General features: G+C 53.4%; 2 protein-coding genes and 1 long non-coding RNA gene across 3 annotated transcripts; 2 read left to right on the forward strand and 1 right to left on the reverse strand.

The window, feature by feature from the left end:
• Window positions 1-474: 474 nt before the first annotated feature.
• PLA2G3 (phospholipase A2 group III) lies at window positions 475-4,989 on the forward strand. The gene is made up of 7 exons (XM_003419135.2): window positions 475-988; window positions 1,964-2,096; window positions 2,351-2,485; window positions 2,739-2,992; window positions 3,782-3,911; window positions 4,016-4,132; window positions 4,767-4,989. The coding sequence occupies exons 1-7, from the start codon at window positions 475-477 to the stop codon at window positions 4,969-4,971; spliced, it is 1,488 nt and encodes a 495-aa protein (XP_003419183.1). The 3' UTR covers window positions 4,972-4,989.
• Window positions 4,990-5,989: 1,000 nt separating this feature from the next.
• On the reverse strand, window positions 5,990-18,329 carry INPP5J (inositol polyphosphate-5-phosphatase J). Its single transcript, XM_010598730.2, has 13 exons — window positions 17,996-18,329; window positions 15,161-16,323; window positions 14,733-14,846; window positions 14,535-14,643; window positions 14,206-14,322; window positions 13,730-13,905; window positions 13,158-13,269; window positions 12,863-12,972; window positions 12,532-12,715; window positions 9,753-9,890; window positions 9,542-9,619; window positions 9,315-9,419; window positions 5,990-6,750 (listed from the first exon to the last, which is right to left on the reverse strand). The coding sequence occupies exons 1-13, from the start codon at window positions 18,098-18,100 to the stop codon at window positions 6,235-6,237; spliced, it is 3,027 nt and encodes a 1,008-aa protein (XP_010597032.1). The 5' UTR covers window positions 18,101-18,329; the 3' UTR covers window positions 5,990-6,234.
• On the forward strand, window positions 14,011-26,229 carry LOC135228240 (uncharacterized). The gene is made up of 3 exons (XR_010318612.1): window positions 14,011-14,394; window positions 21,381-21,559; window positions 25,955-26,229. It is a non-coding gene; the product is annotated as an uncharacterized LOC135228240 (long non-coding RNA).
• Window positions 26,230-26,745: the final 516 nt, after the last annotated feature.

Here is a 26,745-nt window from a genome sequence, read left to right on the forward strand (position 1 = left end):
CCCTAGCTGCTGGCCCATGGCTCCCTGCCAGCCTGATGCAGGAGGGTGTGGCAGTCACCACTGATCTGGGGACAAGGGACTCTGGGGGCCTCCTTAAGCCCCTGAACCCACTCCCTGACCAGGGAGATACAGATGCCTCCGGCCCCCAACCCCAGGGCCCAGGGCTTTGGCGCCCACAGTCTCCGTCTGGGCGGGGCCGGCAGCAGGTAACTGGCAGGCACTGAGAAGGGCAGGGTGACTGGGGGCGTAGGCCCCGGCAAGTGCACTTCTCAGCCAATCAGAGGCCTGCCCGGCCGGTGGATTCAATTACAAGCCTGAGATCACCCCATATTCCAGCCGCCTTCTCCTCCTGTAGCTCCATTCATTGGAGCCTGCTGGGCACCGCTTCCATTCAGGCTGCTGAGCTGCCCCCACCTCCTAGGCCTCCAGGGCAGGCATCCAGGGCTTTGTCTGACTGGCCTGGGCCAGGGTGGGATGGGGGTTCTGTGGGTGCTGTGGGTGCTAGGCTTCCTGGGGGTGGCTCTGGGGGGCTCTTCTGCTCTCTGCTGGGACAGCACCTCCTGCCATTTGGCTGGGCCTGTGCCCGGTGGCCCCCTGGAGTTTCTGAGCTTCCTGGGCAAGGATGCCCGGGGACTGGCCCTGTTCCATATCCGCTGGGATGGGCGTGGAAGGCTGCAGATGTGTAGCCGTCAGGACGAGCCCAAGCTCACCGCAACCTTCCGCACCCTCTGTGTTCATGAGACCACCCGGGGCGCCTTCACCCACACCCCTGGGCCTGAGCTGCAGAGAGCCCTGAACACCATTCAGAGTCAATGGGAGGCCTGCCAAGGGTCTGCGGAACAGCCGGCAGCAGAGGCCAGGAAGAAGCGAGCAGCCGGGCAGAGTGGAGCATCTGGTGGGGGATACCACCGGGCCAGGAGAGGCTGGACCATGCCTGGCACGCTGTGGTGTGGCGTTGGGGACTCTGCCAGCAACTCCTCAGAGCTGGGTGAGCCATGGGGTCCTAGGTGGGGAGGAAGTGCAGGCTTTAGCACTGGCCCCCCACTCTCCCAGGCTGTGTGTCCTTGGGGGAGTGACTTAACTATTCTCAGCCTCAATTTCCTTATCTGTAACGTGGGGATAACAATGAGTCACATCATGGGATACTTAAATGAGGTCATGGATGGGGCAGATCCTGCTCGTACCTGGGAGTCTTCATTAATCACCATCCCGAGGGAAGGGCCAGGTTGGGGTGCATGCAGGGTCTGCTAAGCCAAAAAGCCACTGCCCGAGAGCAGGCTTTGTGGGCCTCCATCCTGCCCCCAGCAGGGGGTTCAAATCCCAGCTCAGCACATGCAAGGTGGGTAAGTCACTTCTCCCCTCTGAACCTCAGTTTTATCACCTGTAGAATGGAGCTGATACCTCCTCAAAGGCTGCTGTGAGCCTGAATATGGGCAGTGCTTAGTAAATGGTGCTATTGCTCAGATGGTGATACTTAGTGCCTTTTTTTCTACCCTTGGCACAGCTGCCTGTGCATATGCACAGTGGACTGGGGGAAGAGGGCTTGGCACCTGAGTTGGAGCAGATTGGCATCCTGTCAATGCCTCAACATGTCAGCAAGAAACGCTGCACCCTGACTGCCATTCCATTACATGCACACTCATAACTTCAGCATTTTATTGAGCATGAGCTTGGGGACTCTGGAGGCAGACTCCAGTTATCCTGAGGAAGACCTTCCTGTGTGTTCTTCGGGTGGGCTCCCAGTATCTGCACCTTCCTACCAGGGCTGTGACCTTAGTGCTCCCTTCAAGCTTTGCAATTGTGAGAGTGCTGCAGAGGGAGAGTGATAGGCCTGAGGCTACCAGGTCATCTGTGCCAGGACTAGGGCAAGAACCAGGCCCTGCCTTCTTGATACCAGGTGGGTGTTGCTGGTGTGTGGTACCCAGGACTCTCCTGAGCTGCTACCTGCTTCTCCTCCCTGCAGGGGTCTTCCAGGGCCCCGATCTCTGCTGCCGAGAACACGACCGCTGCCCACAAAACATCTCACCCTTCCAGTATAAGTATGGCATCAGAAACTACCGCTTCCATACCATCTCCCACTGCGACTGTGATGTCAGGTGGGCAGCGGGCAGGGAGGGCCGGGGGGCTCAGGGGTGGGTGGAGTTCACCCAGTTCCTAGGTGCAGACTCTGGAATTTCAGAGACTCCTTAAGGATGAGTCAGTCTAGACCCCAATGAGCAGGTAGGAAAGCTGAGGCCTGAGAAAAGGGACTCTTGGCCCCCAAACCCTTGGCTGATGGTGTCAGAATGGGCCAGGGGTGAAGCCAGGTGGCCCTCTGTGGTCTGGGGACCTGAATGCTAGCTCTTGGCAGGTTCCAGCAATGCTTGTGGAACCAGCGTGACTCCATCTCAGACATCGTGGGTGTGGCTTTCTTCAACGTGCTAGAGATCCCCTGCTTTGTGCTGCAGCATCAGGAGGCGTGTGTGGCGTGGTACTGGTGGGGTGGGTATGTGACTGCTCCCCTTGAGCCCCTTCCAAGCCAGCGGGGGAGCCCAGGCTCCAAGCCTGGGGAGGGAGGCCATCTGTCTGTCTGTTCTTTAGGGAATGTGTCTTGTCCTGCCTGCCCAGGACACAGACCCTTCCTGGTACCTCCCACAGCCCAGTAGGACTGGCAGAGCCTGGGCTCCACGGAGATGACCCCAGGGGCTTCTGGGAAAGGGAATTCCAGCTCACCAACTGTACCAACTGCCATCCTCCAGGTGTAGGATGTATGGTTCAGTGCCCCTTGCCCGTCTCCAGCCCAGGATCCTCTACAACGCCTCCTGGAGCCCCCTTCTGGGAACCACCCCCCTAACTCCCAGTCCAGTCCCCACCAAGCCCCAACGCAAGCAGCACTCTAGGAAGTGGCCACCACAGCTGGAAGGGCCCAACCACCTCAGTAAAGTCAGAGTTACGGCTCTCTGGGTCCCCCGTTCACGCCTCCAGGGGACATGGGATGGCCTAAAACCAGAAGGTGAGCTCAGGGCCTAGCCCAACTAGGCCTGTGAACCTGCAGTTTCCTCACCCCCACTGAGCTGAGCCGCACTTTCTCACCTGCGCTATGGGTGCAATCACCTTCCCCGGATGCTTGGTGGCTGAATGATACCTCAGTTTGGGGACACAGGAACAAGTGCTGGTGTAGCCCTTCTCTGCTGGGAAGGACCCCTATTTTTGGGGGCTCCTGGTGTGAGGGGTGTCCCTGCTCTGTGTGTGGGGAGCCGTGTGTCACTTCCTTTTTTGCTCTGAACTCTTCTCAGGGTCCCCCCAACTCTCCCATCACATCAAATCTATACACAGCCAGAGGGATTTTCATAAACCATAAACCTGGCCATGTCACCCCCTGCTGTCCCTGCCACAGCTCCCTTTTCCCTCAGCTGGCGACATCCCAATACCCTCAGGCCCTGGCCCTGCAGACCCTGCCCTGGAGTAGACAGGCACTCCAGGTTCACAAACTTCAAAAGTCGAATACTCTTGCCCACATATGGGCCTTTGCCTGTGCTGTTCTGCCTGGTGTGCTCGCACCTTCCCAACTCAGCCTCAGCCTAGCAGCCTCTGCCTCCCTAAAGACTTTCCTGACCCCCTCAGCACTCTTGCCCCCGTGGCTCATTCCCACCTGGACAGCCCTTGAAGGTGTAGGGGGCATGAGCTGGAGGGGAACTGTGTTTGAGCAGGAGCATGGATGCTGGGGTGGCTCCTGGGTGGTGGCTGCGGTGACGGGGAAACTGAGGCACTGGGCTCCCCTCACCACTGCATCTGCCCTCAGGCGCTCGCCATGCCTGCCGCAGCTTCCGCCGCCTAGACCAGTGTGAGCACCAGATTAGGCACCAGGAGACCAAGTTCCAGCTTCTCAACAGCGCCCACATGCCCCTCTTCCACTGCAACTGCACACGCCGGTGAGGCCACTTAGACTGTGGGGGCAGGTCCCTGCTGCCAGGCACTGGGACAGGACCCCTGGCTGGCGAGGTCCTGCCCGGCCTGAGCCTACCTCTGCCCTCAGCCCGGTACACTTCCTGAGACTCCACAGCCCACCTGCAGGCACCAAGGTGCTTTGGGAGCTTCTGGGCCAGACCTGCTTCAAGCTGGCCCCTCCGCGGGCCTGTGCTGAGGGCAAAAGGTGAGTGACGGCAGGGGCAGGGGGCATAGGAGGCCTACACCCTCTTTGTGCACCTAGACGAGGAGGTACAGGAGGGGTCCAGTGGCCTCTGAGCTCATTGTCATTACCCTCCTCCCGCCAACTTCGCTGCCCAGGTCCAGCTGGAGATCTATAGTCGCCCCGTGGGTGGCATCTCAGCTCTGTCATTTCCCTCCTGTGTGACCTTGCCAAGTTGATTGACTTTTCTGAATCTCCACCTCCTTATCTGTGAAATGGCTGCAGGAGCCAAGGAGATGATGTGTGTGACCCACTTAGCCCGGGGCCTGTCTGCCTGCTTAACTCTTAATCCTAATTTACAATCTCATTTGATTCTGATCCTCAAAGTCAACCCCTGTGACTTTTCCCATTTCACAGCGGAGGAATCTGAGGCCGACTGGCCCAGGGTCCCACAACCAGCTAATCAGTACACAACCCAGGTTTTGGGTCCCAGCCCAGGGTTTATTCTGCCCCCTCCTTGGCGTAACCCTCCCTAACCCACTTTGCTGGTGGCCCTAGCCCCACCCTTACTCTCTCTAGGCCTCGGTCTCCCTGTCTGCAAAGTACGGTGGGATCCTTGCCAGCCCTGTCCACCTGCCCCACTCTTCTCTCCCCACAGCTGTCCTGGAGGCCCTAGGGCCATCAAGGTGTCAGCTCGACACTTGCAGTGGCTTCAGCAGAGGCGACTCCAGCTCTGGGGTGCAGGTACAGACGAGAGGCAGGCATGGCCTTCAGAACCCACAGGGGCCCCCGTGACATTCTACAACCAGTGCCTGTGGCTGACCCAGGCAGCCCGGAGCCCCAGTGGGCAGCAGAAACCCTGAAGCCAGTGACTTCAGTTCTGGCTCTACCAGGCACCAGCCTAGACCTTTTTTTTTTGCCAGGCCCTGAGGGCCTTAGCCCCCTCCATGGGTTAGAGTGAAGCATGGCAAGGGCTTCTGTGGACAGCCAGAGTCTGGGAGTGGAGGAACCCAAGGCCCAAGTGCTGGCCCAGGTCTCCTGCTGCTCTGGGTAACCTTGGACTGGTGACACAACCCCTCTGCCCAGATGTGGTATTTAGTTGGCTCACTCTGAGGCCCTGGGCTTGGTCTGTGCCAGGGAATTTCACGTCCAGATGGGATGGGGAGCGGGTAACTTATTGCAGCTGCCCAGGAGGTGCTGGGAGATATGCTCAGGATGCAAAATCAATTCGTCTCACGGGCCTGTCCAGAGGATCCCAGCACCTGGCTGCTGCAGGGTTGCCTGGGCAGCAGGTGAGGGGTGAGGGATGTCAGAGAAGTGCCTATGTCTGAATCCAGGACAGAGGCACTGGGGTGGGGCCTCCCAACTCCCCTTCACCCTAGGGACCCCTTAACAGTTGTTGTATCTCTCCCGGCCCAGCTCTAGACCATTCTTTCTACCCTAAATCTAAATTCATTTCTCCCGTGCCCTTGAGAAAGGAACATCCCTCTGCCCCCCATCGCCTACTCTGAGCCTTAGTTTCCTCCTCTGAAAAGGGGGTGGTAAACGGGAGCTAACTCATAGGGTCGTTGAGGATTAAGTGAACCAGTACATGTCAAGTGCTTGGCACCTAGGAAACATTCCCTCCCTCCAATGCACAGCCAAACAGCATTTAGGTGTAATCTTAAGAGGCTTACAGATCCTCTTGGAGGCCTCAGTTTCCTCACCTGTGAAATAGGTCTAAGAATGGCACTGAACCCACAGGGTGGTGGTGCAGATTAAAGGAGATGGTGCTTGTAATATAAACGTTAGTTCTCTTATTCCCTTGCCTCTTAAATCCCTTCATCTGACTTAACCATCCCCACCCCTACCCTGCTAACAAGTTAGGAAAGAGCCGGGAGTGACGTTGGAGAATATAATTCCTAATGACAACAGAATGGGACATCTGTCACAGCTCCCCCTCATCCCAGATGGGGGGCCAGGACAGGGCTTTGCTGATTGTCACAGTTGAGATGTGGGAGCTGAGTTTTGGGGGACCCCAGTTGACCACCCCATGTGCAGATTGAGCCAGGGCAGCAGTGGGAGGGAGGCAGGTAGGTTTGCAGAAGATTGGGGCAGAGTGGGCAGGTGAGTCCTCACTCTGCTCCTCAGGGTCCCAGGCCCCCCTCTTCCAGCCCCTGCCGGCCCTGGGGGCTGGGAGGCAGACTGTTGGGGGCTGGGGCCTCCAGATCAGGCCCCCAAGAGCCACTGCCACCACTGCCGCCTGAGTCTACGGTCTCCAGACGCAAGGCGGGCAGCAGGCCCAGGCTTCGAGGCACAGCTGGTGGGAAGGCCCAGGGGCCAGGCAGCCTGGAAGGCCCCTCTTCACTACTGCCTTGGCTGCCACTATCACTGGCCCTGTCAGGAGCCACCCGGGGCAGACGGCGACTCTGAGGCGAGGGGCTACGGCTGGCACCACGGCGTTCCTGGGATGAGGGCCGGAGGGCAAGACCAGGGAAGCGGGCCAGGCCTGGGCTGCGGCTGCGGTGCCGCTTGGACTTGCCAGGGCTGGGGCTGCGTGACTTGGGTGCGAGCAGCTCCAGGGTGCTGTCGTCCTCGTCTTCTGAGCTGGCCCCTGAGCTGTCTGTGCTGCTGCTGGCCAACTCCGAGGTAGGCAGCGAGATCTGGGGGGGAACTGTGGTTACTGGAGTACCCCAATCCTTAACCGAATTCTAGGGCCTCTTGAAACTCCCCTATTATGGGTTGAATTGTGTTCTCCCAAAATATGTGTTTTAAATCCTAACTTCTGTGCCTGTGGTTATAATCCCATTTAGGAATGGGTTGTCTTTGTTATGTTAATGAGGCAGGATTAGTGTCCGGTGTATCTTAAATCAATCTCTTTTGAGATATAAAAGACCTTTCCCAAGCAATACGAGCATAGATGGGGGAAAAGACATGCCAAGCTACATGAAGATCACCTAGGAGAAGATCAAAAGAGACAAGGACCTTCCTCCAGAGCCAACAGAGAGAGAAAGACTTCCCCTAGAGCCAGCACCCTGCATTCTGACTCGAGAAAATGAATTTGTTTGTTAAAGTCACCCATTCGTGGTTCTTCTGTTATGGCAGCACTAGATAACGAAGGCAGAATTTGGTACCAAGAATGGGGTGCTGCCCTAACAGATACATAAAATGTGGAAGCAGTTTGGAATTGGTAATGGATAGAAGCTGGAAGAGTTTTTTTTTTTAATAGTAAAAGCCTACATTGCCTGGAAGAGACTGTTACTAGAATTATGGATGTCAAAGGGAATTCTGGTGAGGCCTCAGAAGGAAGTGAGAGCTATAGAGAAAGTCTACCATCTTAGAATACATATGATGCTAGGAACAGAATGTTGCTAGAAATGTGAATGTTAAATGTGCTTTTGGTGACACTTTAAAAGAAAATGACGAACATGTGATTGGACAATGGAAGAAGGGTGGTGCTTTTTATTGACTGGCAAAGAACTTGTCTGAATTATGTTCAAATATTTGGTGGAAGGTAGAATTTGTAAGTGATGAACTTGGATATTTGGCTGAGGAGATTTCTAACGAAGATCTTAAAGGAGCTGCATGGTTTCTCCTTGCTTCTCATAGTGACATGCAAGAGGAAAAAGATGGGCTTAAAAATGAACAGTGCAAAACAAAAACAAAACGGAAAGATATGGAAAATTCTGTTGTATAAACTAAGGACATGCGTCTCAGAATTTTCACCAAGGGCAACTTTCATTAAAGAGATTAAGCCTATGACTAATGGATTTAATCAGCTACCACAGCAGAAAACCCATGACCTTATACTGAGGGGAACAGAGAAAGAATTAAAGGAGAGAGCACTGTCTGTCTCTTAGAATTCCATCTGCAGGAAACCAGACAAAGGAGCTACATCTGTTGTCCAAGAAAAGAACCATCCCTGGAGCAGCTCGGCAATCAGCAGAACTGTTGGAAGGAACACAGGAAGCAGAGTTGTTTGGGTTTCAAAGGCTGGGGCTATGGCCTCTGGTGTTTCAAAGGGTGGTGCCACAGTCTCCTGGATCTCAAAGGGTGTGGCCACAGACTCCAAGGTTTCAAAGAGTCGGATCTTTACCAACTCAGTTCCAGAGTGTGGGGCTGCCATTAAGGTGTACCAGTGGGATGAGGCTACCGCCCAAAGCAGAGGGGGTAGGGCTGCCATACCCAAGGGGCAGAAGAATGGGACCTGCCAGTACAGAGGGGGTAGGGTCACCACTCACATTGGCTAGGAGAATGGGGCCACTCAAAGCCAAGGGAGCAGAGTTGCTGTCTCAGTGGGCCTGGAAGACAAAGCTGAAGCCTAGGGCTGAGGGCATGGTCAACACCCAGAGTCTGGAGGGCAAGGCCATTGCCCAGATAGTCTCAGAAAACAGAGGATTAATTTCAAACCTTGAGAGCTAATATAAATTGTTTTGCTGGGTTTTGGGCTTAACTTGATCCCCGTTATCCCCTCTTTCCCTCTGATCTCTCCCATTTGTAGGGAAATGTCTAGCTTGTGCCTGTTTCACAATTGTACTTCAGAAACAGATAATCGTAGTCTAGATTTCACACGTTTACCGATGAAGAGGAATTTTGCCCTAGGATGGATTACACCTAAAGTCTCACCCATATTGGGTTTAGATGATTCAGAAGACGAGATTTTGGCCTTGGAGTGGATTTAAGACTTTTGGGATGATGCAATGGGGTGAATTTGTTTTGCATGTGGCAAGAACATGAATTTTAGGGGGCCAAAGGGTAGAATGTTATGGATTGAATTGTGTACCCCGAAAATAGGTAAATCCTAGCCCCTATACCTGTGGTTATAATCCCATTTGGGAATGGGTTTTCTTTGTTATGTTAATGAGACAGTATTAGTATAGGGTATGTCTTAAATCAATCTCTTTTGAAGTATGAAAGAGATTAAACAAGCACCAGAGTAGAGATGGAGAGAGATGCCAAGCCATATGAAGATGACCCAGGAGCAGAAGCTCAAAAGAGACAAGGAGCTTCCTCCAGAGCCATTAGAGACAGCCTTCCCCTAGAGCCAGCGCCCTGAGTTCTGACTTCTAGCCTCCTAAACTGTGAGAAAATAAATTTCTGTCTGTTAAAGCCACCCACTGTGGTATTTCTGTTATAGCAGTACTAGATAACTAAGACATCCTCCATCCCTCCCCTTGGCAGACTCAGGGAGGTCAGGTTGTGGAATTTAAACAGGGTCTCTACTTACCTGGAAGGGTTCAGTGACACCGATGAGCATGCTATGGTTGTGACTGTAATAGCCTAGGATGAAGTCTCCATGGCCCTTGGGCAGTGACTCCTCACTGAATGTCACCTGGTGGGTCCAGGGTGTTCGCTCAGGTTGGGGTCCTAAAATCAGCCTCAGGGGGCCCCCAAGCCAAGCTCTGAGCCCCTAAAGGCAATGGGGACTCCTCCTCTCCTCCCTCCCCTAAGTACCTGGTAGACATGCCTGTCCACATCTTCATGTTTGGCCCACACATAAGCCACGTAGTCCTTGCAGTGGCGGAAACCCACCTGGGGCAAGAGGATTGAGGGTTGTGACCCCAACGCCTCCCTCCGGGTGTGGCATCAAACTCTGGACAAACCAGTAACCCCACCTTGGTGTCCCTTCCTGCCCTGAAGGGCTGACCGCCCCTGCCCTTCTCACCCGGTACAAGCCGATCCAGTCCCAGGAACTGCGGGCGAATACCGTTTCCATGCGGTACCTGACCACAGCCTGCTCCGGCCGCACCCACTCATCTGCCACCTCCAACCGCACCAGAGGCATGTCGTCCCTGAAGGCAAACTGCCCAGGCAAGGCAGAGGCAGGGGCAACATCAGGGGAAACGCTGTGGTACCCCACATACCTAGGGCTTTGGGTCTCAGAGTCAGCACAGAGGAATTGAGCCACTGGGAAACTGAGGCAGAGCCAGTCTGGGATACATGCCAGTTTCCCTGCCTCCTAGCCCAGGCTCCCTGCTCACAGCCTCCTTAGGGAGTAAGAACACAGCTTTAGGTTTGGCCCTGGCTCTGCCACTGACAGGCTGTGTGGTACTAGGAGAGTTCCTCAACCTCTCTGAACGCCAAGGCCCTTGTCTATGAACTGGATGCTCTTATTTAACTCTTGAGGTCTTCTGTAGATTCAATGAGATACCACTTTTAAAGCATCCCATAAACTTTCCAGAACACAGTAGGTGCTCAGTAAATGGTTTGCCTATATGCCAGCAAGGGAGACAGGTAAAGTCCCACGATGCACTGGGTATTATGGGGTAAGAGCTCTGGATGGAGACCGGAGCCCTCAGTCACTTCCAGGCTATGCCACTAACTTGCTGTGTGACTTCGGATAAGTCCCTAGTCATTCTGAGACTTAGTTTCCCCATCTGTACTGAGGCCATTAGCTATTGCCTAGTCATCACAAGGAGAAATTATGAGTAACCTCCTCCCATCCCAGGCTGACCAGGGGTCACCTGTGTAGGTGGGGTTGTCCAGGGTGGCGAGTGGCCAGAGTATTGGCTCTACCTCTGTCCCTGAAGGAAGGGCTCAGGTAGCATCAGCCTCAGATCTTTGTCTGCTTCCCTCTTTGTCTGGTTTCAGGTTTCCCTCTCTCCCTCCTTAGCTTCTCAGACAACTGCTCTAGAGGAAACCAGCATGTTCTCTCCTTGGCCCCAGGGTGGGTCCTCAGAAATGCCCTCTAAAGCCTTGTAGGGTTAAAGCCCCCACTGAAGCTCATTCTAACTGTGTTGCTTTGAGCAATGAAGTTAAGCTATGTGAGCCTCTGTTCCCTTTACCAGTAAAATGGGGAGAGGAACTGGGGCATCTAAGGGCCTACTGAGGCACTTAAAGGAAGGACAGTGCCCTACACAGGGTCTGGCATGTGGTAGGTGCTCAACAGATGACATTTCTAGAGGCCCCTGGATGTGGAGGGGAGGACAGGGTAGAGTCCCTAAAAGGAGTAGTTTCCAAGGTGAGGTCCCTGATGGAGGGTTAAACTTCATGTCCAAGCCCTTTACCAAAGGTCACAGGAGGCCAGGTGTGGGCAGATTTCCATTCCCTGCTCAGGACACTGCCAATCTCCCACTGACTGACCACATGACAAAGTTACCAGGGAAAACACTCTCTGGCCTGCAGGGCTCCCCTTATCAGATCAAAAGAATCAGCATAGAGTTAGGTTTCAGGGCTGCAGAGATGGGACCTACTCCATTCTGTCACTGAGCTTGTGTATTGCCTGGGGCATGGGCCTACCCTTTCTCTCAAGGGGCCTGTTTCCCCACAGAAAAGCAGGTCTCTCAGGTCTGGTTCTGACATTCTAAGATCTCTCCCTTTTTACTCTGGCAACCAGGGACCTCAACTCTACTAAATAAAATGCTAAACTATAGTAATACTAGTTTGGAGCTCTGGTGGCACAGTGGTTAAGTATTTGGCTGATAACCAAAAGGTTGACAATTTGAATGCACCAGCCACTAACTGGAAACCCTACGGGGCAGTTCTACTCTCATCTATACAGTCACTACGAATAGCAACGGGTTTTTTTTTTACTGAGATTTTAGTTTTTTGGTTTGTTTGTTTTGAATATCCTTACTCCTCCTCTCCATCACTCTTACTAAAAAAACAAAAAACCCAAACCCATTGCCATCGTCATTCCAACACAGAGTGACCATACATGACAGAGTAGAACTGCCCTATAGGGTTTCCAAGGCTGTAACTCTTTATGGAAGCACACTGTCACAACTTTCTCCTGCAGAGCAGCTGGTGGGTTCGAACCGCCAATCTTTCAGTTAGCAACTAAGCGCTTAACCACTGTGTCGCCAGGGCTCCTTCATCACTCTTACAGTGCCTGGCATGTGGTAAATACTCAGTAGTGAATGAATGCATGCTACACAGAATTTGAGTATACATTTTGATATCACTCATTTTATGACATACATGAATTTTAACATGAGATGCCCTAAGTATTTCTCGGAAAAAGTGAGATACAGAAGACCAGTGGAAATAGTTGTTGTTCTTAGGTGCTGTCAAGTCGCTTCTGACTCATAGTGACCCCATGTGACAGAGTTGAACTGCCCATAGAGTTTTCTTGGCTGTAATCTTTACGAAAGTATATCTCCAGGTCTTTCTCCTGCACAGCGGCTGGGTGGGTTTAAACCACCAACCTTTCGGTTAGCAGCCGAGCTTAACTATTTGCATCACCAGGACTATGGACTCTGAAATCAGACTGGCCTGAGTTCAAGTCCTAACTTTTTCTCTTACTAGCTGTATAACCCTGGGCAAATGGTGTTGTGTCTCTCAGCCTCAGTTTCTTCATCTGAAAATGGAGATCATAACCCTGCTTCCACTCTGCTACAATGAATGGATACTGCTGGGGGCAGGTGAAAGGGTTTACATGTGGGCAGTGGGATGCTGAGTTAGGCCTGAGGATGTCAGGAGGGGCAGATGAAGCCAGAACTCACCTGCACTACAAACTGGGCAGCGACGGGCTTGTGGTCACTGACCGTGTACTCCATATGGCTGCGGTAGCTGTGTTGGGTCACCTGGAGCCTGTGACTCTCCCGTCCTGAGGGACTGGGACCCCCACCTGGAGCCTTGACTTTCCACAGGATACGGTCTGTCCAGGCTGGCTTCCGCTTCTTGGCACTGCAGTGGGTGGGGGTAGCCTGAGTTTCAGGGCCTAGGGGTCAAGGCACAGCTCCCAGCCTCGCCCGCCTCCTGTCCCTCTTCCCAAGACTCCTTCTCCAAAAGATGTCAGCCCACATCCTCACCCCACCCAACTGCTGAGCTCACCTGGTATCATATTTGTTGGTACCCACGTCAAACTTGAAGGTGGGTGCAAAGTTGAGGGGTCCCTCCTGGAAGCCTTTCAGGATGGGCCAGGTGTTCTTGGCCATGTTGAGCTGTTAGCGTCCAGGACGGAAGAATTGGACAATAGCCTGGGCAGGTCCCTTCAACTTCTAGAGCCCAACCCCGAGAGGTGGCAGGGCAGGGCAGGAGAGGGCAAAGACCATAACCGAGGGTACAGGTGTGCCCTGGGGCATGCCGTGTATGCTTAGGGATTTGGGGGTACGGGTGGATCCCACACCTGGTCCTTCTCCCAGAGCTGGTGGAGCTGGTTGCTGTCGATGGCAAACTTGACAAAGTGCAAGTCATAGCTCTCAATGCGAAAGTTCAGGTCCCCGAACCAGAACACGAGGCTATTGGGTGGTGGGTGTCAGCGGGGTCCATGAAGTGGAAGGGCGCAATCCAGATTCCTTCCTGGACCCCTTCCAATCCCATCCATTTCGGGGGCGGGGGCTGGAGGGGCGGGCGCCTCCCAGGTTTGCCATGGGTGGGTGAGGGGTTCCAGAACCTCCAGCCTTCCAAATAGCATCACAGGGGAGGGTCTAGAGGAAAGCGAGGCCCCGCCTCTCAGCGAGGCCTTGTCCTTCGCTCAGCGAGGCTCCACTCTACTAGCCCATCAAACTCTTATCTGTGTTATTCCTATACGTAGTTTGGGCCACCCACCCCGATGGGTCCCGCCTTTTCCCACAAACCTCGCCCAGACCAGTTCTACCGGTTCCTAGTTGCGAGTTTGCTGAGAGACTCTCCTCTGAGGCCCCACCCATCCCCCGCTAGCCACGCCCCAGCTCCCTTTGGTCCCGCCCCAGCCCATACTCGTGGTCCAGAATGCCGTGCGCGCCGGGTCCCGGGAACTGCTGGAGGCTGAGGATGGTCTGGAAGTTGTCTTTGCGCTGCTCCGCCTTGTCCATGTGTGCCGGCAGGTGGCAGTTGAGGAAGCAGAGCATGTGCCCAAAGGCTGCCAGGCGCACGCTTACTCCACCTTTGTTGCCCTAGGTGCAACCAAGCAGGGGTGGGCGGGTCGGAGACGGGACCTAGGCAAGGAGGTGGGGCACTGGGTAGGGGGTGGAGGGGCGCAGAGAGGGGTGGGCCCTAGGAAAGGGGGCGGGACACTGGAGAGAAACGGCTCCCGAAAGGGGCGGGACCTATGGAAATTGAGTGGCTTATGGGGCGGGGTTTGGAGAGAGGCGGGCCAAGGGGGGAGGGGGAGAGCCTAGGGAGGATTCACCGTCGGGGGACAGGAGTAATCCCTGGCCCTCTTTGGGCCCTGTGCCCTCCTTGGCCGCGCTCACCCAGTAGCCGCCCAGGCCGGTGCGCGTGCAGTCGGTCTGGACATCCCGCAGGAAGGGCAGGTGGTAGTACTTGGAGAACAGCAGCAGGATGACGCCCTGCATCCTCACACTGCTCACCTGCAGCGGGAGGCGACGTGGCTGGGGAGTGGGACACACTCCCCCGGCCCGCCCCCGCCTTCTCCCTGGGCCGTAAGTAAGATCTGCTCCTCCATTCTCCCATTTCACTGACCCGGCGCCAGAGACCCGCGGGCCCTACAGTTAGTCAAGGCGGAGGCGGGGCCGTGAGTCCAGCGGGGTCTCCGCAGGTCCGGGGGCTGAAGGGGCGTTACCAGCACGAAGTTGAAGGGCCCCAGCGCGTCCATAAAGAGCTCGCTCCACTGGTCGGTGAAGAGCGCGTCTTTGAGCCTCTTGTTGATCATGGAGTTCACTTCCTGCAGCCTGGGGTGGGGGGTGTCTGGTTGGGGGACACCCTAAAAGACCCTCCCACGAGTGGGGACCTGAGGGGTCCACATCCATTCCCCCCTTACCCTATGGCAATCATGTCGGCGCCGTCGCTGTCATCGCCGCCGCCCAGGTGGAGGAGGGAGGTGACATCGTCGGGGGGCATGGCAGTGCCCACGTTCCACGTGACCACAGTGATCCTGGGGGCGGGGCCACAGGAGGGGTTACTGCTGGGCATCACTCCACTCACCCTCAACCCCCCTTCCTCAGGGCTCTCTTTGGGGAAGTAAACTGAGGGAGGTGTGCAGGGGCCCACTATCCCACCTTCTGAGCTCTCCCTGGGGAGGTCTCTCAGAGTGCTGTGTTTAGAGGGTCCCAGAGTGGGCCTAGCACCCCCAAGGACTCTTTCTCTGGGAGGCAAACTGAGGCAGAGTAGGGTGAGCTGCTCTGGAAGAGTGGCTAGTCTCAGAGCTCAAGCCCCCAACAACCTTTCTTGGGAGAAGGGCCCCCTCACCGGAAGCCAGGGTCATTCTTGCAGGTAGGCTGTGCTGACCAAGAAGAGGATGATGAGGTGGATGTAGGAGGGGAGGTGTTAACCGGGGCTGGGGCTTCTCGAGGCTGACGGCTGGGGCTCAGGCGCCCACCAGGCCCTGTACTCTGGGTGCCAGGCCTGGGGAGGGCCACCTCAGGGGCTATGGGAGCACAGGGGGAGCGGCTGGGGGAGCGGCTGGGAGACCGGGGTGGTTTGGGTAGAGTTGGGGGCACCGTCTGGGCCGTGGGACCCCCCGGTCTGAAGGTGGGGGACAGCAGTCCAAAGGAATGGGCGCCAGGCTCTGGAGGGCTGTGGCCCACATCCAGGGGCAGGGTCTGGGGTGGCCGTGGCCGTGGCAGGACAGTATCCTCAGGACTGTTGCGGGAGGCCTCAGGCCGGGCTCGGAAGGAGGGGGAGAACTGGGGGTCTGGAGGAGCTTGAGTTGAGGATGGGGAACACACAGAACCCGATGCCTGAGCTGAAGGTCGGAGGTGCCCCTCGGAAGAGGGGAGAGGTTTAGGGCCTGGGGCATCCCTCTGCCTAGCAGATGTCCATCCCACAGAGGCTGGGGCTGATGTCATGGATGCTAGAGCTGGGGTCAGTTCCTGAGAGGGTGATGGAATCAGACTAGGCACCAGGGAGGGGCTGGAGGGGGCCAGTGGGGGCTGCTCCTCAGAAGTCAGGGCCAAGCTCAGGCCTGAGACTGCCAGTGCTGGCTTGGGTTCCATGGAGGCAGGTGGCACCTGCTTCTGGTCCCTGGAAGCCAGAGTCAGACTAGGACCCAGGGTGGCTGGGGGAGACCTGGGTCCAGCTGAGGCAGACATCACCAGCTGCCCCAGGGAGGTCGGAGCCAGGACTGAGCCTGAGGTCTCTGGGGGAGTCTTTGGCCCAGCCGAGGCAGACATCACCAGCTGGCCCACAGATGTTGGAGCCAGTTTGGAGCTGCAGCAGGGAGGAGATGTTTTCTGTCCCCCAGGGGTAGACAATGGAGCCAGGATGGGTCGGGGAGATGCCAGAGTCAGCCTCAGTCCCTCTGAGGAAGGTGACATAGCTGCTTGTGGCCTCACAGGTGCCAGAGCCAACCTTGGTTCCGAGGGTACTGGGGCTGCATTCTCCTTTGCTGGGAGCTGCAAACTTGAGTCCACCTTGCAGAGGACAAGTCAAAGACTCAGGGTGACCCTGACCAGGGTATTGATCCCTGACTTCTACAGAGACCCAAGCAGACCCCATTTAGCTAACAAAGACACATCTTTGGAAGGAAGTTCTTCCTAGTATCGCACCTCAATCCACTCTGCTGCAGGTCAGCTCCTCTCTTAGAGGAGATAAGTCACAGAACCCTGTCCCCTCCCTCAAGTCTGAAACCCTGTTCACAGATGGGGAAACATCAGGCAGAGTGTGAGCCTGAACCTGAGGGCTCCCCTTGCCTTCCTGACCGGCACCAGTTTCCTGCCTACCCTGGAGTGTTGGGTGGCTGGAGCCGACTTCCCTGAGCAACCCTCCTCTGCAGTCCCTGCTGCTCCCCAGCAGAGGGCTGATGACCTGCCACTCTAGGTCTGCCCACTCCGGGCACTCTGGGTCCAGCCTGTTAAATCTCCCTCCCTTTTTCAAAAGGCCCAGGAACCCTCAGGTCCCCCCAAACATCACAAACTCCTTGCCCACAGCCCTACCTGCCCTCACTCATCGCCAGAGCTCCATGCAGGTGTAAGAGCCTGGAGCTGAGACTGGCCCTGCAAATTCCAAGCCCGGCTTCTGTGCACCCTTAGGTAAACACCTCTCTACCCAGGTCCTCAGTTTCCCTGGCTGTAAAATGAGGGTGCTGAGTGAAGGGGCCCTAGCCACATCATATCCTAGGGAGTCTTGGTCTCATATTCTCTGCGTTGACGAGCCCAGCATTCACTAGGATTCCACTGAGTCCCGAGAAATAGTCCATCCTCACTGAGTGTGATTCTACCATTCTGAGCAAGTCCAGGCTTCTAAGTTGGTCCTGACATCACACCCCTCTGTGCCCAAAGTTGTGCCCTTTTACCCCTTCCCCTCTCCCCCACCTGTGAAGACAGGCAAGCAGGTATCCCCAAGCAGGTTGTGGGATGGGGGGTGAGAGGGGGTGGGGGATGGGGGGAGCAGGGTCCTGCAAGGACCTCTCCTCCCTCCCTGTCTTTCTCCGGTTTCTGATGTCCCTCCATTCTGGAGACTGGATGAAGGTCCTTTGCCAGGGAGGGTGGAAGAAAGACTACATTCACTGGAGTGGCCCCTTCTCTGCCTTCAGAGACACAGTTCTGTCTGCATCCCATCCTGTGTCCTTCTCGGTTCGGAGAACCTGAAACTGCCTTTACCTCCGTCCTCAAACTCAGGTTTTTGAGGCAGCATTTAGGGCATCACACTTGGTTCCAAGTGTCCCACTGTGCAGTCCCCACACCGCCACCACCACCACACTGCCTCCAGCATTAACAACTTAGACGTCCCAGATGTCATAATTTTAGTCTTCAGGGACAAGTCTTTTCATTTTGAATTGGCTCAGAGAGGACAAGCAACTTGCCCAAGGTCACACAGCAAACCTGGAGCACAGCTGGGTCCCCTGCCACCCAGTCCAGGGCTCTTATGGGGGCTCCTGGAGATGGCTAATTCCATCTCTCTCTGGGCATCTGACACTACCCTACCAATCCCCAGGTTACCCTCTTTGTCCGGTCCTTGCTCTGTGGGCACAGGAGAATGCCAGCCCCTCAGCCAGGGGCACCAGGGTGGCTGCAGTGTGTGTGTGTAGGGGGGGTGTGGGCCCAGGGACTGGGAATGGGGGGACCTGGGTTTTAGGGGTCTTACCTTGGAGGGTGCCCCAGTTTGGGAAACCCCATGGGGCACCGGCAGAGGGCCTAGGCCACCCTGGGTCCCCGGCCTCCCGCTGCCGTTGCCGCTCTGGCCCTCCATGTCTGCAGCCCCCAGCAGCCGGGGCTCCCTTGGGCTCTGGCTCTAGCTCCCCCGCTCCCAGGAACCAGTGATGTCATCAGCCCCTTCAACCTGCTGAGAATTTAAAGGCACAGATGCCTGCTTTACAACCTGGAGGTGTCCAGGGCGAGGTGGCCTCCCCCCTGAGAATCCTTCAAGCGGGCTGCTGAAGCTAGAGCAGCCATGGGAGCGGGGGAGATGAGCACATAGGCCAGGCCCAGGTCCCAACTGTCAGCACGGAGGAGACCATCTGTCTGCCCCCACCCTTCCGCTGTCTGTCGGTAGGCCAGGCTTTGCTCCTGGGAGGGGCATTGACACACCTGAGGGTGAGGTAGGGACAGGTGGCTCAGAGGTCAGCACCCTTTTTGGGCCTCCAGGACACCTGAGTCCCCGCCCCGATCATGTGACCTTCCTGACTTCCTGCCTGCTCAGGGCTTGCCCTGGCCCCCACCCTTGCCCCATTTTCAGGCCTCGGTGCCTCTTCCACCTTCCCACCCCATCCTCCAGGCTTGGCTCTGTCCTTCCCAGCCAAGAGCCAGACACTCAGGCTCTAGCTACCGGAGCCCTTTTCCATCTCAACCTCAGCACTGGCCTCTCGTCTTCTCCAGACTCCTTGTTGCCTTTGGATGTCCCCAGCTGAGCCTGTTCCAGCCCAGCTCCTCTCAGCTTTCCTCTCTCCAGTGCTCACTAGCTGTGGTTTGGGAGGGGGATGTACAGGCCCAGAGAGGGAGCTGGACTTGCTCAAGGTCACCTAGAGACCTGAGGAGGTCTCCTGAGTCTCAGCAAGGAAAAGAAGCTCTTTCAGGGATCTAAGTCTAGCAAGAGCCAATTTGGGTATCTGGGGAAGGGAACTCGGGTGCAGAAGGGTCCAGCACTGGGGTAACACTGTCAGGCGGGTCAAAAACAAGCCAGGGACCTCTCTGGCCAAGACTCAGCGTAGGAACTGGTCCCCAACGGACCTCAGGGAGTGTTTGTCCAATGAATGAATGAATTATTGGAAAGAGTGCATGAGTGACTTAAGGGCCAGATTTAGCCAGGGATGACTGTGGGCCCTCTGCTTATTCCTCCTCCCTACTCCAAAAAAAAAAAAAATTTTTTTTTTTTTTTACTCCCATTTCTATCTGCTAAGCAGTCCCTCTAGAATTGCTGGATTGCTTAGAGAGGAGTGATCCCAACCAGTTTAGGCAGAAAATGTCCAGGTTCCTGTACCCAGAGCTTCCTGGTAGCCAGCAGTTGCCTCTGTATCCTGACGTGTGGTCCTGTGTGGTCCCCTACATGAAGGTTATGTGGACACTCTCCTCTCCTGCATAGGTTTCTCCCCTCTGCTGGACTGTCTCTAGATCTGGTCAGGTGTTTGGGCCAGCATCTCCGTGAGACTGAAATTTACAGGGGCAGAGACCCAGACCATATCAGTGCCCTGGAGTAGGAAAAATTTGGACAGTGATGGGGGAGGTGATAACAGTGGTGGTGGTGGAGGTGTTTGTAGTACTGGAGATGATGTAGGTAACTGTTATGATGATGGAAGTGGTGGTCTGAGTGATGGTAGAGGTGATAGTGATGGCAAAGATGAAGGTGATAGTGATGGTTCAGATAAATAGAGGTGGTGGAGTGACAGTAATGGCAAAGGTGGAGGTCATGATGGTGTGGATGATGGTGACAGTGGAGGTGGTGGAGGTGATAACAAAGGTACAGATTACGGTGAGGGTGGAGGTGGTGGAATGGAGGGACAGTGGCAATAGTGATGATGGCGGTAGTAGAAGTGGAGGAGAAGAGGAAGGTAGAAGAGATGGTAGAGGTGTTTTGTTGATGGAAGAAGAAGTGGTAGTGGGATTGGAGGTGAATGTAATGGTGGTGGTGAGGGAAGAGGTGAGAGTGGGCATGGTGGTGCTGCTAAGGTCACCAGAGAAGGAACTTTTGAACTCACCCTGCACAGTGCTCTGAATCTTATTTTACAGATGAAGAAACTGAGGCCCCCAAGAATACCCAGCTTCTGATGCAATCCTGGAGTGGATAGAGAGCAGACCCAGGCCCCTGGGACCAGTCCTAAGGACCCACTAGGACCAGGACAGGGGATCAATACTTTTTGGGAGCCAGGCAAATGCCATGCAAATGAGTGTGCAGAGGGCCCCTCTGTCCTAGTAGACTGACCCAGAATTTCCTACCATACCCCTCCCTGAGCTCAGACCTTGCAGGAGACTTTGTTTCTGGTCCTGCAACTGACTTACTATATGACCTTGGGCAAGGCACTCAGATGTAAGGGAGATAAAGAGGGGAGATGACTCCTTAGGTTGCTGTGAGAACTAAATAATACACATGAGACACTTAGCACAGAGTCTGGCACAGGCAAACTCTTGGTTCAGGCCACTGCTCTGTAGCTGCTTATCATCATCACTGTCATCACTATTATCTACTCCAACCTGCCCATTTGATAGATGGTGAAACTGAGACCTGCAGTGGTTGCCAGCCTAGAAGGAAAGGCAAGGGGCTCTGAGACCCAGGCTTGGCCTTGGCAGGGGAAGAGGTGGGGGAGGAGGTGGACCCTTGCTGAGAAGGGAGGGGGTAAGAGCTATATTTGAGCTCCTAGTGTGATGACTAAGGAGGTTGATAACAGGCTCTGGGGCTCAAGGCGGCAGGCTGGGGGCAGATGCCAGGGAGAGCCGCCCCCCTGGAGATGGCTGTCTCCGGAGTCCCTCCTGGCTCCCTTCCTTTCCTCACTCTGGGGTGGTGGGGAGAGGTGTGTGCTGAGGTGGAAGATACAGCTCCTTCAGGCCCCTCCTGGAAACTCTCAGCGCCACCCTTCAGGCTGTTTAGGGCAGGGAAGGGAGCTGTTTGGGACAGGGAAGGAAGAGAGGGAGCTGGTGGTTGACATGGATTATCTTAGTTACTCTTCATAGTAACCCTGTAAGTTTGGTAATAAGATCCCAGTGGACAGAGGAAGAAACTGAGGCCTGAGAATTACACAGCCAGTAGGCGACAGAACATGGGATTCCTAGGGAGGGAATGGGTAATTCTCCCCCACACCAAGGAGGCGACCACTGAACCCCTTCTTTGAAGGAGAGTTAGTGATGCCCAATGGAAAAGAGGAGAAATGCCCTGGGAAGAAGAGCGAGCAGCAGATGCAAAGGAATGGTCTGTGGAAGGTTCTGGCCACGAAGGGATGCACAATTAGAACGTGTGCCCACCTGACAGTTTTGCTCAGAGTGAATACACCATGAACAGGGAGAGGATTCTTTCTCCTTCCTCTTTTCTCCTTTTCTTCCAGCCCTGCCTCCCAGAGGTGACTGAGGATGGTACCAGCACAGAAGGGTCTTCTCCTTCCTTCTCTCCCCAGCCACCCTGACCCAAACCCACTGCAAGGGAGGTCATGCTGTGTGGCCCCTACCTGGGAAATGTCTCGAGGTATAGAGGGTGATACAGGATAACCGTGCGAAGGTGGAGGAGGTAAGCAGCAGGGAGGGCTTCCTAAGGAGGAGGCTTCAAGGCATAGAGGAGTACTCCTCTCAAGATGTCAATCCAGGGTTTGTTATTGGTAACAAGTGCCAGGTGTTATGTCACTGGCTCCTCATTCCCACCCTCTGGGGCCAAGCATCATCCTCACTCCTTGTTCTGCCAGGAAATGGGCTCAGGAGAAGGAGTGACTTTCCCAAGGTCACACAGCTGGGGCTGAGCTCAGGAATCCCTCCTCCCTCTCCTCAGCTCCCCCTCCTCCCAGGCAGCCGGGCACTGGCTGTCAGCTGCTCTGAAGTGAGCCGGCTATTTTTATTCTGGTGCGAGGGGATCTCGGGCAGCAGAGCCATGTAGGTTAGAAGGCTCTAGGACACCCAGCTTCAGCAGGAGGTTTGCTGCAGGAACCAGTATGGTCTGCTAGGCTTGACTGGGCCTCTCATTTCTTGCAGGCAGACCTGCCCTGGGCTCCCATGACTCCAGAAATTTCTTTACCAGAGCTTGAAACATAGCATGGAGCTAGGCTAAGCCCTAATCATGGTCCTGATCCTAGATCCAGATTGAGCTGTTGTGGAGTGAATTATGTCCCCCACAAAAAATGTGTTATAAATCCTAACCTCCATGCCTATGGTTATAATCCCATTTGGGAATGGGTTGTCTTTGTTATGTTAATGGGCAGGATTAGTGTAGGGTATTTTTTTTTTTTTTTCATAGTGACTCCATGTATGCAGAGTAGAACTGCTCCATAGGGTTGTTTTTTTTTTTATATATAACTTTTATTAAGCTTCAAGTGAACGTTTACAAATCCAATCAGTCTGTCACATATAAGTTTACATACATCTCACTCCCTACTCCTACTTGCTCTCCCCCTCTTGAGTCAGCCCTTTCAGTCTCTCCTTTCTTGACAATTTTGCCGGCTTCCCTCTCTCTCTATCCCCCCATCCCCCCTCCAGACAAGAGTTGCCAACACAATCTCAAATGTCCACCTGATATAATTAGCTCACTCTTCATCAGCGTCTCTCTCCCACCCACTGACCAGTCCCTTTCATGTCTGATGAGTTGTCTTCGGGGATGGTTCCTGTCCTGTGTCAACAGAAGGTCTGGGGAGCATGGCCGCCGGGATTCCTCTAGTCTCAGTCAGACCATTAAGTTTGGTCTTTTTATGAGAATTTGGGGTCTGCATCCCACTGATCTCCTGCTCCCTCAGGGGTCCTCTGCTGTGCTCCCTGTCAGGGCAGTCATTGATTGTGGCCGGGCACCAACTAGTTCTTCTAGTCTCAGGATGATGTAGGTCTCTGGTTCATGTGGCCCTTTCTGTCTCTTGGGCTCTTAGTTGTTGTGTGGCCTTGGTGTTCTTCATTTTCCTTTGCTCCAGGTGGGTTGAGACCAATTGATGCATCTTAGATGGCCGCTTGTTAGCATTTAAGAACCCAGACACCACATTTCAAAGTGGGATGCAGAATGATTTCATAATAGAATTATTTTGCCAATTGACTTAGAAGTCCCCGCAAACCATGTTCCCCAGACCCCCGCGCTTGCTCCGCTGACCTTTGAAGCATTCATTTTATCCCAGAAACTTCTTTGCTTTTGGTCCAGTCCAATTGAGCTGACCTTCCATGTATTGAGTGTTGTCTTTCCCTTCACCTAAAGCAGTTCTTATCTACTGATTAATCAATAAAAAACCCTCTCCCACCCTCCCTCCCTCCCCTCCTCATAACCACAAAAGTATGTGTTCTTCTCAGGTTTACTATTTCTCAAGATTTTATAATAGTGGTCTTATACAATATTTGTCCTTTTGCCTCTAATTTCGCTCAGCATAATGCCTTCCAGGTTCCTCCATGTTATGAAATGTTTCAGAGATTCGTCACTGTTCTTTATCGATGCGTAGTATTCCACTGTGTGAATATACCACAATTTATTTACCCATTCATCCGTTGATGGACACCTTGGTTGCTTCCAACTTTTTGCTATTGTAAACAGAGCTGCAATAAACATGGGTGTGCATATATCTGTTTGTACGAAGGCTCTTGTATCTCTAGGGTATATTCCGAGGAGTGGGATTTCTGGGTTGTATGGTAGTTCTATTTCTAACTGTTTAAGATAATGCCAAATAGATTTCCAAAGTGGTTGTACCATTTTACATTCCCACCAGCAGTGTATGAGAGTTCCAATCTCTCCGCAGCCTCTCCAACATTTATTATTTTGTTTTTTGGATTATATTGTGCTTTAAGTGAAAGCTTACAATTCAAGTCAGTTTCTCATACAAAAACTTATATACACATTGTGATATGACCCTAGATGTTCTCCCTACAATGTGACAACACACTCCTTCTCTCCGCCCTGTATTTACCGTGTCCATTCAACCTGCTCCTGTCCCTCTCTGCCTTCTCATCTCCCCTCCAGACGGGAGCTGGGTTTCCACCTTACTGTTAGGGTAGGGTATATCTTAAGTTAATCTCTTATGAGATATAAAAGCACAAGCGAGCAGAGGAGAGATGGTGTAAGATAGATGCCAAGACACATAGAGATCTTCAAGGAACCAGGAAACAGGAGCTGAAGAGACAAGGACGCTCCTCCAGAGCCTACAGAGAAAGAAAGCCTTCCCCTAGAGCCAGAGCTCTGAATTCAGATTTGTAGCCTCCTAAACTGAGAAAGGAAACGCTGGTGGCATAGTGGTTAAGTGCTATGGCTGCTAACCAAAGGGTCGGCCGTTTGAATCTGTCAGGCGCGCCGTGGAAGCTCTATGGGGCGGTTCTACTCTGTCCTACAGGGTCGCTATGCGTCGGAATCGACTCGACGACACTGGGTACTGGGTTAAACTGAGAAAATAAATTTGTTTCTTAAAACCATCCACTTGTGGTATTTCTGTTATAGTAGCACTAAATAACTAAGATGAGCTCTAATCTGTGTGCTGACTGAGCCTCTACTCCATCCAACTCTAGAATGAATTCAAACCACATCCTTAGAATGAGCCCTGATTGTTATTACATACTGAGCCTTGATCCCAGCCTGACTAAGGCTGATCCCAGTTTGAGACCTTGATTCTGGGTCCAGACTAAGCCCTGATCGTAGCCTAAGGCTGAGCCCTAGTCACAGACTGAACTCTAACCCCTGTCTAGACTACTCCTTGATCTCAGACTCCAAATCTAGACTGAACTTCAAGTCTAGTCATTAACTAAGCCCTCACCTGAGCTGAACCCTGATTTTGGTCAGAAACTGAGCACTAAGCCCTGACCTCAGACTGAGCCCTGACCCTGGGTCACACAATCCTGGTCATACACTGAGCCCTGATCTCAGGCTGAACCCTGAGCCTGAGTCCAGTCATCGAGTGAACCCTGACTCTGGGCACAGACTGAACCTTGATCCTTGTCACAGACTGAGTCCCTGGTCATAATCATTGAACCCTAACTCCATCCCCAGACCCAGTTCCAAAACTTAGGCTAAGGGCTGATCCTGATCCTGTCTGAGCCCGACCCCATCTCAGACCCCAGCCCCACCTGAGGAAGGCTATTGGCCTAGATTACAAACTGCCATATAAGGGACATGGGTTTCAAGCAGAGACCTGACCCGGGAAATCCTGGGCCTTCTATGGCCGCTAATGCCAGATTGTTCTCAGTATTGTTGTAGCCAATGTCTCCACTGCCAGTGCCACTGGCTGGCTGGTCAAACCCTTAGCAGCCCAAGCCATGGCCCCTGTAGGCCAAAGTGTCCAGGTTAATGCAATGAGAGTGGTTTGGTGGCAACTGTCCAGTAAACATCACGGGCCCATGGGGTACTGGAGTTTGGCTCTGTTAGCAGAAAAACCACAGGTTCCATAAGGCCTCTGGCTTCAGCAACTCTGGGGTCCTTACTGGGGTGGGGAGCGTGGTAGTGGGAACCAGTGGGATATTTCCTTTTTTTGGTAAACAAAGTTTACTATTTGTTTTTAGGTAATACATCCTTATTATAGTAAATATAGAAAACGTTTAAAGGAGAAAAAAATTTGTCTATAATTTCATCTACCAAGAGGTGACCATTGTTGACTTTTTGGGTTGTTTCCTTTTAGATACTTTTTGTCTTAAAAAAAATAAATAAATAAATGACCTACTGCCGTTGAGCCGATTCTAATAGCAACCCTACAGAACAGTGTAGAACTGCTCTCTAGGGTTTCCAAGGCTGTAATCTTTACGGAAGCAGACTGCCACATCTTTCTTCTGAGGGGTGGATGGTGGGTTCAAATTGCCAACTTTTTGGTTAGCAGCTGAGCACTTAACGACTGTGTCACCAGGGCCCCTCATGTAGATTTATACACACATATTTTATAAAATCATTTGGCCACTGTGTTGCCTCCAGCATGCCCAATGCAGTCTATATCCTACTTAACAGAAACTGGAATATGATCTCTGCCCGCAGCTTGAAGAATGGGCCCTGAATGGTCAAGCCAATGAGAAATTCCCATTCCCCCAGCCACACCACTGGATCGTGGATGGACTAATGAAATATAAGGAGACTTGCTGATGGCTTTTGAGAAAGACAGTTTGTTTTCTCACCTGAGAAGGTAACCAAAAAGATGACCTCTCTCCCATTATATATGAATGAAAATGCCTGTAGCTCTGGTTACTGCAGCAGCTATCCTGACAGAATACAGGGAACTCGCCTAAGGTTAAGCTAACACTGTAAAAAGTAGAACGGAGAGAGAGAAGGCCTTGGTGACTTCATGAACAGGATCAAACCTCACCTGAAGCCCTCCCTGCCATTGGGCTTTTTTGTAATCTGGGTCAACAGATTTTCTTTATTGTTTAAGCCAGTTTAAGTAGGGATTTCTGTGACTTGCAGCCCAGAGCATCCCACCTCCCAAATGAAATTACTGTTTCACAGCTTTTTTTTTTTCCTTTTAGTACAATATCTGTGAACATTCCCCATGTCCATTCAACACCATGCTACATCTTTTTAAACAATTGCGTTGTTGTCCATTCTATGGAGGTACAATCATTGATTTAACTCATCCCCTGCTGTGACACACTTAGGTTGTGTCTCCAGTTTTTCACCATGATAAACAGAGTTTCAAGAAACAAACTTTAGCTTGGCACAATTTCTGAGAAGTGGAATTACTGGGTCCAACAAAATTTCTTAGGGTTTTGATTTACCGAGCCAAATTGCCCTTCAGAAAGCTTGGGTGAATTCACACTTCCACAGCAGTAAAC

Source organism: Loxodonta africana, chromosome 19 (assembly GCF_030014295.1).
Source record: "Loxodonta africana isolate mLoxAfr1 chromosome 19, mLoxAfr1.hap2, whole genome shotgun sequence".
Taxonomy (NCBI): domain Eukaryota; kingdom Metazoa; phylum Chordata; class Mammalia; order Proboscidea; family Elephantidae; genus Loxodonta; species Loxodonta africana.